Below are 11918 nucleotides of genomic sequence, written 5' to 3'. Positions count from 1 at the left end.
TTTTATAAGGTGGAGGAATGGAAAACCATACCATAAGAGCTCCATACTTACCTTATGGCCAGTATGGGAGCACGTTGCAGAGCATGCGTTGCCTTCCACGGTGATCACACACCCTATTACGAACGAAATACCGCCTTTTGTAATAAATCGTTATGACCGTGATAAATCGTTATGACTTCTTCTTAATTACCATCTTTGAATAAAAGTATCATTTCTGTTCGTTTCATTGTGTGTTCCTTTCAATTACCATCTGTACTACATTGGAGAAGTTCTTTCTACGTATGGTCCAAATTTCGTCGTTCTATACTACTTGGCAGTGACACGTCTCGTAAAAGTTACTTTTGTCCATAAGTTTTGCACACCAATGTAATTAGTTTATAAATTCTATATGTAAATGTACAGTAACTGCGTCGTGACTACGGTGTGTGAAGCATCTCAAACTCCAAGAGTACTAACGTCTACACCGGTTCACCTCGAGGTAGTTAATAAATTGAATAATTTTGCTTTATAGATACATTGGTCCGTAAAAGCAAAGAAGGAACTCCGAACCACCAATTCAGAATGTGTTTAGTGTATACTCAGGGTAGGAAACAAAAACTCTGAGAAATAATGGACGCGTCCGATAAAATTCTACTCGAGCTGCCCATACATTTCTTTTCCAGTCTGAAGTTTCGTTGCAAGCTCTGAGATTTTTCAAGTACATCTTCACGGTCAAAGTTCAGTTACGCAGCTTTGGATAGGAAGGAGCATCAGGGTATACCGCAATAAAATGCAACGAAGGGAAGCTACGATTTAAAAAATAATTTATTACAATATTTTGTGTATAAAACGTTGAATAATTAAATTATAAATAATAAAAATAAAACAATTACAAAATAAAATTTCCATGAGTAGCACATTTGTTAATATTGCACATGATGGAGATGACTGTGAAGAAGATGCTTTCTTCACTGTCGTCTTTGGCGACGATTACAAATGTCTTTTGAGTGATGTACGTCAGCTGTCAATATGGAGAGTGTTAAGTTATTAGTTTGAATGGAACAGCAGCTGATTAATGCCCATGCTGTCTCGAACTGCTTTCATTACAGCAACCTGTTCTTCTTGGACGTATAATATGTACTGATAAAAAGGCCGAATGTGAAGCTCTGAATATGTCCTCTGGTGAAAAGTCCATTGTCGGATAGGAAACTTTTCATTCTGGGTAAGGGGTAGTTACAAGCTTATATTGTCAGGCAAGGAAACTCTCTTACTGTGTGTCGTTATAAGTTGGCTCACCATTGACTTCTACTTCCGTTTCTATCATTATATGGATTTCAGACACACATACATAGCAGATTGTGACACAGCCCACTGCCGCCTGTAAACGAACAATAAGTCCAGATTGTTTCAGGAAGCTGGTGCAGCTAACCACTACGGAGAAGCAAGTGGGTTATCGTTGGATCTTGTGAGGATAAACACGTGTACACGACCTCATTGTTTCATTGTATTGTACGTTCTTAAGTTTCGACCTAAAACATATTGTCTGTGTCATTAAGGTAATTTAGTCACGCAGCTCTTCCGTTGATTGAGAATTTTCTAAACCCATCAATAATTTCAAAAAATCTGTGTTGTTACATGTGAACCTTGAATAATGACAGATCCAAATTCGTAAGAGATGATCTACTGACATCGGTTTTCAAGCCTGTGGCAACCAATTTGTGATATATAATCTGGAAGAAATATTAGTTCTGCTGGAGAAATCTAGAGTGTGTATTTTCTTGCTCCAAACCGGCTTTCTCCTTCCACTAGTGATATATTATTATTATCTCTGATACACTGTCCAAGTGTCGCTATTACAGCCTGCTTAAGCAGAAAATTGGGCCAGAAGCTACGAGGGTGTGTTTTGAAATGATTTGAGGTACACAGTTTGTCAAAGATAGAACTTCTTCTCTTCTTACTATCTAGTGTCACTGTAACGAAGATGAGAATTATACAGACTACATAAGATTATGCATAGGTTTCAATTTGTGACTAAGAAGAACATTGAGTACTTTGCTTGATCGGGTAGTAGGAGTACGACTGTCTGGAAATAACAAAATAAACAGTTTGGTCAGCTTCATCAGCAGTTCCTCGATACTTTCAAACGGCAAAAAACCGGCGAGTTTGGCTGCAGGAAATTTAATAAGCGTACTCACTCAAAACAATTCTTTGAGAGCGAAGCAGGTAGTGTGGAAGATGAATGATGCTGGTGAACTGAAACGAAGACGACAGTTCGTCTATTTGTACAGATATCTGTAGAATTGCAATACCTTGATTTATTTCGCCACACAGTACGTTTGGTCTAGCTCTAAGAATGGAGTACGCTAGTAAATAAATTTTGTGAGCTGCTTCATAAATTCATCAACAATTTCACATAACTGATTATGGGCTTAGGACATGCTAGTGAACAACTTTTGTGGGCTTTTTCAACAATTTTTCAACGATTTCAGATCATTAGAAGAAAAATTAACATGGCTGAGAAGAAGCACTGGAGAACAGACAGAATTAATCGGAGGCCTGATTCACTGCCTTTAGGAGTTTACTATGAGTGAGCCACAAGATGTCTGATGTCAGAGGGGAGACAGGAACGGTAAAAGAAAAGTATCCCGTGTACATGTGCAACACGAGTATCTAAGTGCTTCAGACAGATATCAACCATCACACCGTCATTCTGGTAAATGGGGCAGTGTTAGTAGTTTAGGTGAGGCTGTAGCACAGGTGCCAAAAGATTTGCTGTGGACTTCACCTGGCGCAGGGATTGTGGAATGGGTGAAGTTGGTATACTGAGAGAAAGGGAGGTTGGAAAACGCGTGGACAGCTGACGGATGGTTTCGTTGTACTGGTGTGTCTAACATTTCTGCTTCTCTACAGAATGCTCAGTCGTCATTATGGTCATACGTCCCACTCCCAAGTCCAGTGGAGGCCAGTAGGGGACTTGTTGCTGAAAGTCACACAGTTATAGCAGTAGCAGCAGGTGTCACTGGAGTAGAGTAGGTAGTCAAAGCCAGTCATGGTGTACGTCGGCAGCAGTGAACAGGTCAGAGAGTCCTCAGTAGGCACTGTAGCCATACCCGTAGCCCTGTTGTGGGTACTGCTGCTGTTGTTGCTGTTGCTGTTCGTATAGCTGCTGCAAGAGCAGCTGCTGTTGCTGCGCCGAGCTGACGCCGGCAGGGCGCGCCGGCTGCTGCTGTGCGTCCTCAGCGTTGGGTGGGAAGAGCACCGGCCCCTGATTGGTCAGCGACGGCCGCTGCGCAGTGGGCACCACGACGGTCGGCCGCGGCGCATATGCTGGCAGCACCGGCTTCGCCACACTCACCTGCAGAGCAACCACAATCACATCACGCGCCATCTCTCAGCAAGGCGCAAGGAATCTTGAACAAAGTGTTATCACTTACGTCAATAGGTGAAATACACATCACAGTGTAGCTTCGTTCTACAATTAACACAAGCTGACAATGGGGTGCTCTGAATCGTGCTAGTGGAATCAGACGGGATGATGTTTACTATGTCGGGGCACACAGGCCACCAGCATGACAGTACTGTACGGCGAGCTGCCTACCCCCTAGAGCACAGGGGCCACGACAACGCAAGCAAATCAGTGTGTGTCAGTGCGTCAATAACAATGCCACGGAGGAGAACTCCGGACGCCACCGGCATTGCTCGTAGGAGACGCAGCTAGTGTGAGGCTGTTTGCCTCTGCCACAGATGTAGCTACATATATTAGATTGGTGCATAAGTTCGTAGCTTTTTACCGTAAGTTCAATAAACACCACACAGAATGAGATTTTCACTCTGCAGCGGAGTGTGCACTGATATGAAACTTCTTGGCAGATTAAAACTGCGTGCCGGGCTGAGACTCGAACTCGGGACCTTTGTCTTTCGCGGGCAAGTGCTTTACCATCTTTTTTTCCCCATTTTGTTGCGTTTGGTCTGAGCGGACGTCACAAGACATCCGTTCAAGTTGATCGTTGATTCCTTTACTCAGTTTTTTTTATTACAGAGGGCGAGCAGCACACTTTTTTCGTAATTGTGTTTGTTTTTGTTTGAAACTTCCTGGCAGATTAAAACTGTGTGCCGGACCGAGACTCGTACTCGGGACCTTTGCCTTTCGCAGGCAAGTGCTCTACCATCTGAGCTACCCAAGCACGACTCATGCCCCGTCCACACGGCTTCAATTCTGCCAATACCTCGTTTCTTACCTTCCAAACTTCACAGAACCTCTCCTTTGATCCTTGCAGGTAGAGCACTTGCCTGCGAAACGCAAAGGTCCCGAGTTCGAGTCTCGGTCTGGCACACAGTTTTAATCTGCCAGGAAGTTTCATATTAGCGCACACTCCGCTGCAGAGCGAAAATCTCATTATGGAAACATCCCCCAGGCTGTGGCTAAGCCATGTCTCCGCAATATCCTTTCTTCCAGGAGTGGTAGTTCTGCACAGTTTGCTGAAGAGCTTCTATGAAGTTTGGAAGGTAGGAGACGAGGTACTGGCAGAATTGAAGCTGCGAGGACGGGGCGTGAGTCGTGTTTGGGTAGCTCAGATGGTAGAGCCCTTGCCCGCGAGAGGCAAAGGTCCCGAGTTCGAGTCTCGGTCCGGCACACAGTTTTAATCTGCTAGCAAGTTTCACCACAGATACAAATAACAGAGAATTTAGTCGTCATTGATACACTCTCCTTCACTATTTGCAACAGTCTTCCAATACTGGGATGGCTTTTCGATTTCGCGATTGTAGACATAACGTGGTTTTGAGGAGAAGAACTCGTTGAGTCACGTTCGGAGCTCATTTTCATCCGGAAAATAAGTTCCCTGAAGGCTGTTCGACAGAGAGCAGAACACGTGAAAATCTGACGGTGCAAAATTAGATAAATAAGGTAGCTGCGGGATGACTACCCATTACAACTCCTGTATACTGTTTTTGTCGGTCTAGCAGAATGGGGCGGGCGTTGTCAAGGAGTAGCATCACTTCACGCAGTCTTCCTGGTCGTTGTTCTTGGACTGCATTTGCATGATGTCTAAGTTGCTGAAAGTAAATGACATCAGTGGCGGTTACAACTTGGAGAAACAATTCACACCACACCGTTGCTGTTCTTTTTGTGCATGCTCGCAGATCTTTGTGTGGACTCAGCTATCCCTTTACTTAAATTATGCTACCAAAAAAACACCATTTCTCGTCATGAGTAACGATACAGGATATGAATGGTCGGTGTTGTTCACGAGGCATTGATGAAAAGCAAGCAGAGATGCATATATGGCGAGAGGAGAAGAAGGAGGAGGTTAATATTTAACGTCCAGTCGACAATGGGGTCATTAGAGACAGAGCACAAGCTCCGATTAGAAAGGGATGGTGAAAGAAATCGCCTCTGCCCTTTCTAAGGAACCATTCCGGATTTTTCCTGAAGCGATTTCGGCAAATCACGGAAAACCTAAATCAGGATTGCCGGATGCTCATATCGCCATTCACTAATTTTTGTGATTTTCGCCTTACAGCATGCGGTACCCACACAACCGGATTTTTTAACCTTCCCCACTGCATACAAATGTCGCACGATGGTTGGAATGAACGCAGTTCATCATATTTGCTAGTTCTCCACTACAGTGATGTGGATCATTGTGGACTAATGCGTTTAAACGGTATCCCAGCACTCTTCGTGTGGGCTACGCAGTGCCTTGGCTTCCAACGCTCGGGTCTACTGGACTTCGCGGTATCTTGGCTCATTACTGTGATTATGTATAGAGACAGTCGTCTCAAATGGTTGAAATGGCTCTGAGCACTATGGGACTTGACATCTGAGGTCATCAGTCCACTAGAACTTAGGACTACTTAAACCTAACTAACCTAACGATATCATACACATCCATGCCCGAGGCAGGATTCGAACCTGCGACCGTAGCGGTCGCGTGGTTCCAGACTGAAAGGCCTAGAACAGTCTTCTCACATTGTGGGTGTTAAGACTTTGACACGTTATTCTAGGTAAACAGTTACAGTCAAACAGTTTTACCAAGAACCTTTATAAATGTTCAGTGTGAGCACTGGCATAGCGAAGTACGCGATTGGTTGAACTTCACTGTACCCAAGCGCTGGATAGGTCGCAAGAGGCCCAATGACGGGGATTGCTTTGCATGGCCTCCACGTTCACCCGACCTAACGCCATGCGATTTTTTCCTTTGAGGCTTCGTCAAGGATCGTGTGTACGTGCCTCTGCTACCAGCAGACCTCCCGGAATTAAGAAACCGGATTGAAGCAGCTGTTGCTACAATCACTGAAGAGACACTTATCAACGTTTGGGAAGAACTCGTCTCTATACTTGATGTGTGCCGTGTGACAAATGGTGCTCACATTGAACATTGATTAGGTTCTTGGTAAAACTGAATTGCTCGTTCATTTGACATATCGTTTATAACTGTAAGTTTAATATAATAAATATTATAAAGCGTTAATACACCGATATTCATTTACAAACACCCTGTATAATCGCGTTCTTGTGAATTTATGCTTCAAGACGGAGAAGAGTGAATTTATGTTAGTAGTAAGCATGGTGTTCATTGTCTATGTGGGCGCTGTTTTTCTGCAATGAACCCGGAGTGAGCCACTTCGGAGCTAAGCAAGAGGTGACTTCTATACGCTTTTTAGATTTCAACAAAAACTTTCATATTGTTAACTTCAACATTTTACTTGCGAAACTATGCAGCTTAATTATGCTCCACGTACGTTACAATGATTTCCCTCGTGTTTGACATCTCGACAGCAGTGCCTCATGTTTAGACTATCAATTCGCAAAGAAGACAGCTAATATCAGGCTTTCCTCAGTGCTCGATAATAGGTCTGATACTATTTTCATTGAACGTCAGAGTCCTGTCGTGAGTCCTGCACTCTGTAAATGCCATCTGAATACTGCTGCTCTCGATTTAGACTTAACTGCTAAACCAGTTAATCAGAAGACAGTTATCGAAAACGTTAATGTTGCCCTGTACGGTTTATCAAAGCTGGCAAGGTGTGTAGTGTTAAAGCTCACTTCGTTGAAAACCCAAGCTGTTCTGGCTGGTCATCAAGACGCATTAGCCCTAAACTACGAGAATCCCATGTTTAATACAGAATGGGATGAACATAAACATTTCTCCCTCTGGGTAGAGTCTACATCTACATGGATACTCTGCAAATCACATTTAAGTGCCTGGCAGACGTAATATTGGATGAAAACCTAACGACTTTTAAAAAGGACAAATTGTCATGGTCCGGTCGAGCGAGCACATCGGAAATGACGAAGCTGGTAGGCGATTTGCGTGCTACTGTCCTAAGCACTTACGGAAAGTTGTTGATGCATGGTCAACTCGCGAGTGGACGAAAGGGTGTTGGACACCCACAACTCATCACAGAACGTGAAGGACGGAGGCTTGCCAGCTCTGTAAAGCAGACTAGGCAGCGATCTATGGTAGATCTGATGACAGAGTATGATACCCATGCAGGCACAAATGTTTTGAACACACCTTAACCGCACGTTGTTGAACATGAAGCTCCGCAGCAGTCGACCCGCATGTGTTACCATGTCGACCAAACGACATCTTCAGATATGGTTTCAATGGGCAGGGAAGCGTAGAGATTGGATCGGATAAATGGAAACGTGTCGCGTGATCGGATGAACCACATTTCTTGTTTCAACAGTTTGGTGGTTGTGTTCGGATACGCCGCTGTGCAGGCGAACGGTTGCTCGGAATATGCAGTGCGTCACAAACACAGGCCGACAGGAACAGTACTGTGGTATGTGGGACAGTCACCTGTGCTTCCGTACTACTTGTAATAGTAACCAGAGGCAGAATGAGAACTGTGGTATACAAGTAAGTGAGCATTTTTACGGATTACCTGCATTCTTTCATGTTTGATGTGTTCCCCGACGGCGACGGCATACTCCAGCAGGATAAGCCTCTGTGCAACAAGATCAGAGTCGTGATACTGCTGTAGTGGTTAAATAAGTGTGATAGTGAACTCAAGTTGATGTCTTGGCCACTAAATTCGCGTGATCTGAGCCCGATGGAACACATGTGAGACGTTACCGGGCCCCAGACCCACGCCCTCAAACCAACGGCCCGCAATTTTCGGGAACTGCGTGACCTGTGCGTTGCTTAGACTTCCTGGACCACATACCTTCGTGAAATTACCGAGGAATCTCCGAATCCTGCCACACAGCATCACTCCAGTATTGCATTCCAGTGGTAGAGCAACACGCCATTAAACAGGCGGTAGTAATGTGCTGGCACATGAGTGTACTTCACCACGTTGTGCACGGTTGTACTGTCTACGTCCTTAACGACAAAAAGATATTCATACACCCTCTTTGCTTTACAGTTCCTGTCGTTGACTATAACACATTTGTCAGAACCACACATCAGAAACATTCGATCCCATAAGAGCAAAATATCCTCAGTCCCACTCCATTACAAGCCGATTTTTCTGAATCGTTTCTGGTAGCAGGAACTTGAGTTTCGAATTATTTATTTACTGTATCAGAGAACAGAATCACATCTCTATGTTCAAAAGACACCTAATGAATTATATACTAAACCAACAAGAAAGTGTACCTTTGTTTCTGTACGCATCCTTCACCCAATTGTAGACAAGTACCTTCGTCTCCCAACTGCCCTTTCTCATCTCCCAATGACCCTAGTAGGGGCAGTCTGTATTTCTCTCCATTAGAACTCGCTATGCCATAATATCTCCATTTAGTACATTTCTAGTGGTTCTGTTGTCATTAGCTTTTATTGTTATTATTAGTTCTTAGCTCTGTTAATCAAAACGGCTCTGGATATATCAAAATTTTGTCTCAAAGCATTCCTTCATTTCTGTCTCTACTGGTCTTATTATTTTTTGTCTTCGTACACCAAGTGGGATCACTTTAACTTCAGCTCCTCTTCTTTCTTTTCCTTTCTCATTTTTCCATTATTTTTCCACCATTCCATTTTCCAAATTATTCGCGTGTTCTCTATTTCTTCCTTCTTTGAATGTCGTTCCTGATTTAGTATGTTTTCTGCCTTGAAAGCCTTCTGAATTTAATGTTTGGTCCTTACAAAGTTTCTTTCTGTTATTTACTATTCTTTGATACTGTTACTTTCCAGTTCTTATCTCATGTCTGTAAGCCACGCAGTTCTTGACTTCTTTCCCAGTAACGCAGGAATATTTGTTTTGTTTGCCTGTTGTCATTCATTGGGTAGAGGTATTCAAGAAATATTAACCTTCGCCTCTGCATCACTTCTGATATTTTCTGTATATTTTAATATTCATTATTTTTCTTGTTTCAACCATATTTAGTTTGTATTGCATCCATTACTTTTCTAATAATCCATCGCACGAGTAACTCCTATTCTGTTACCGAGCGAGGTAGTAAAGGTTTACGACATTTGATTAGCGTTGAGGAGGACGGCGGGTCAAACGCGATTTCCCTAAATCGCTTAAGGCAAATGCAGGAATGGTTCCTTCGAAAGGGCGCGTCCGAACTTCCCCAATCCGAGCTTGTGCTCCGTCTGTAATGAATAGGTTGTCGACAGGACGTTAAACACTAATCTCCTTCTCCTCCTCCTCTTTCTGTATTCTGTTCAACTCACAATTCATTGTTAAGCATTAACACGCATATATACGAGGGCGGTTCAGAAAGTAACCTCCGATTGGTCACAGTGCGGGTTGCGGGGGGAGTAGCGACGCCATCTGTGCGTTCACGCACTCAACAGGTCAGTCGGCATCAAGCCGTGGTCGAGTGAACGTCGTACCTGCGCTAGTTTAGTTTTTGTGGCAGTTTGAAATGTGTGCTGCAATAGAAAACCCCGCCAAATGTGAAGTGCGTGCTGTCATAAGGTTTTTTACAGCCAAAGGATATTCTGCAGCAGCTATTCATCGTGAGCTTTGTGCCGTGTACGGACCAAGAGTTATGAGTGAAGGAGTTGTCCGTGAATGGGTACGTTTATTTAAAAGTGGACGAGTAAACGTTCATGATGAAGAGAGGAGTGGTAGACCATCATTGGTGACTGACGAACTCGTTCAGACAGTTGATGCAAAAGTTCGTGAAAATCGACGTTTCTCAATGTCGGAGTTGTCTACTGGTTTTCCACAGATTTCTAAGACTCTCTTGTACGAGATAGTGACAGCAAGACGCGGTCACAGGCTGGCTCCAGGCACAAGTGGGTGATTTTTATGCAGAAGGAATTTCAAAGCTTGTGAAGAGATACGATAAGTGCCTCAATCGCTATGGAGACTATGTAGAAAAATAGTGCAAAGATGTAGTTGTAAGATGTATATATTAAAATATTTTTATTTAACTTGGTGTATTTTTTTAAATCAACCGGAGGTTACTTTCTGAACGGCCCTCGTACATTCTGGTGTTATCGGAGTCGAATAATGTTTTAGTTACGTAATTCTAGAGATACCTTTTTAATTGTAGACATAGTAGTTAGAACATATGCCCCTTCTTCATGAATTATTCTTTCATTTATTGCAAATCCTCTTATCTCGTAGCACTATATTGTTTCTCAAAGATATTTCAGTTTACGAATCATTCTGAAGGTGGCAGGGGTAAAATACAGGGAGCGAAAGGCTATTTACAATTTTTTGGAAACCAGATGGCAGTTATAAGAGTCGGGGAACATGAAAGGGAAGCAGTGGTTGGGAAGGGAGTGAGACAGGGTTGTAGACTCTCCCCAATGTTATTCAATCTGTATATTGAGCAAACAGTAAAGAAAAGAAATGAAAACTTTGAGGTTCGCCGATGACATTGTAATTCTGTCAGAGACAGCAAAGGACTTGGAAGAGCTGTTGAACGGAATGGACAGTGTCTTGAAAGGAGGATATAAGATGAATATCAACAAAAGGAAAACGAGGATAATGGAATGTAGTCGAATTAAGTCGGGTGATGCTGAGGGAATTAGATTAGGAAATGAGACACTTAAAATAGTAAAGGAGTTTTGCTATTTGGGGAGCAAAATAACTGCTGATGGTCGAAGTAGAGAGGATATAAAATGTAGACTGGCAATGGCAAGGAAAGCGTTTCTGAAGAGGAGAAATTTGTTAAGATCGAGTATAGATTTAAGTGTCAGGAAGTCGTTTCTGAAAGTATTTATATGGATTGTAGCATGTATGGAAGTGAAACGTGGACGATAAATAGTTTAGACGAAGGGAATAGAAGCTTTCGAAATGTGGTGCTACAGAAGAATGATGAAGATTAAATGGGTAGATCACATAACTAATGACGAGGTATTGAACAGAATTGGGGAGGAGTTTGTGGCACAACTTGACTAAAAGAAGGGATCGGTTGGTAGGACATGTTCTGAGGCATCAAGGGATCACCAATTTAGTATTGGAGGGCAGCGTGGAGGATAAAAATCGTAGAGGGAGACCAAGAGATGAATACACTAAGCAGATTCAAAAGGATGTAGGTTGCAGTAGGTATTGGGAGATGAAGAAGCTTGCACAGGATAGAGTAGCATGGAGAGCTGCATCAAACCAATCTCAGGACTGAAGACAACAACAAAACAAGAACTCATTTTATTTTACTTATTTGTGTTTAGTGTATTTTGGTATATTTTATATATTTGCCACGATTCTTTTTCAAAATTTAAATTCTGAAAGGAGTTCTATTGGCTTTTTCTTCAGATTTCACTGAGTAACTACTTACGTTAGGGTTTTTGCAAGCGTAGCAAAATCGACTACAAAAGTTGGTCAGATTGCCCTAATTCCATTCGATTTCCCTAATTCCACTCGATTTCTGTCGCAGAGTTATTCGTTTAGCTTTGTGACCCGGCAAGAAAGCTGCGCGCGTTACTTACAAGGGAACCTCCCCATCGCACCCCCCTCAGATTTAGTTATAAGTTGGCACAGTGGATAGGCCTTGAAAAACTGAACACAGATCAATTGAGAAAACAGGA

The 11918-nt window shown here is 42.9% G+C and overlaps 1 protein-coding gene across 1 annotated transcript in view; it reads right to left on the bottom strand.

Annotated features, from left to right (window-relative positions):
• Positions 1-852: 852 nt before the first annotated feature.
• Positions 853-11918, bottom strand: part of LOC126203233 (cuticle protein 19.8-like) — a 75489-nt gene continuing 64423 nt past the window's right edge. Inside the window, exon 5 of the mRNA XM_049937479.1 lies at positions 853-3334. Within this exon, the coding sequence (XP_049793436.1) occupies positions 3068-3334 (267 nt within the window). The 3' untranslated portion in view covers positions 853-3067. The remainder of the gene's footprint in view (positions 3335-11918) is intronic.

This window comes from Schistocerca nitens, chromosome 9, assembly GCF_023898315.1.
Source record: "Schistocerca nitens isolate TAMUIC-IGC-003100 chromosome 9, iqSchNite1.1, whole genome shotgun sequence".
NCBI lineage: Eukaryota > Metazoa > Arthropoda > Insecta > Orthoptera > Acrididae > Schistocerca > Schistocerca nitens.
The sequence above is the reverse complement of the archived record's forward strand: the minus strand, read 5'-3'. Positions and strand labels throughout refer to the sequence as shown.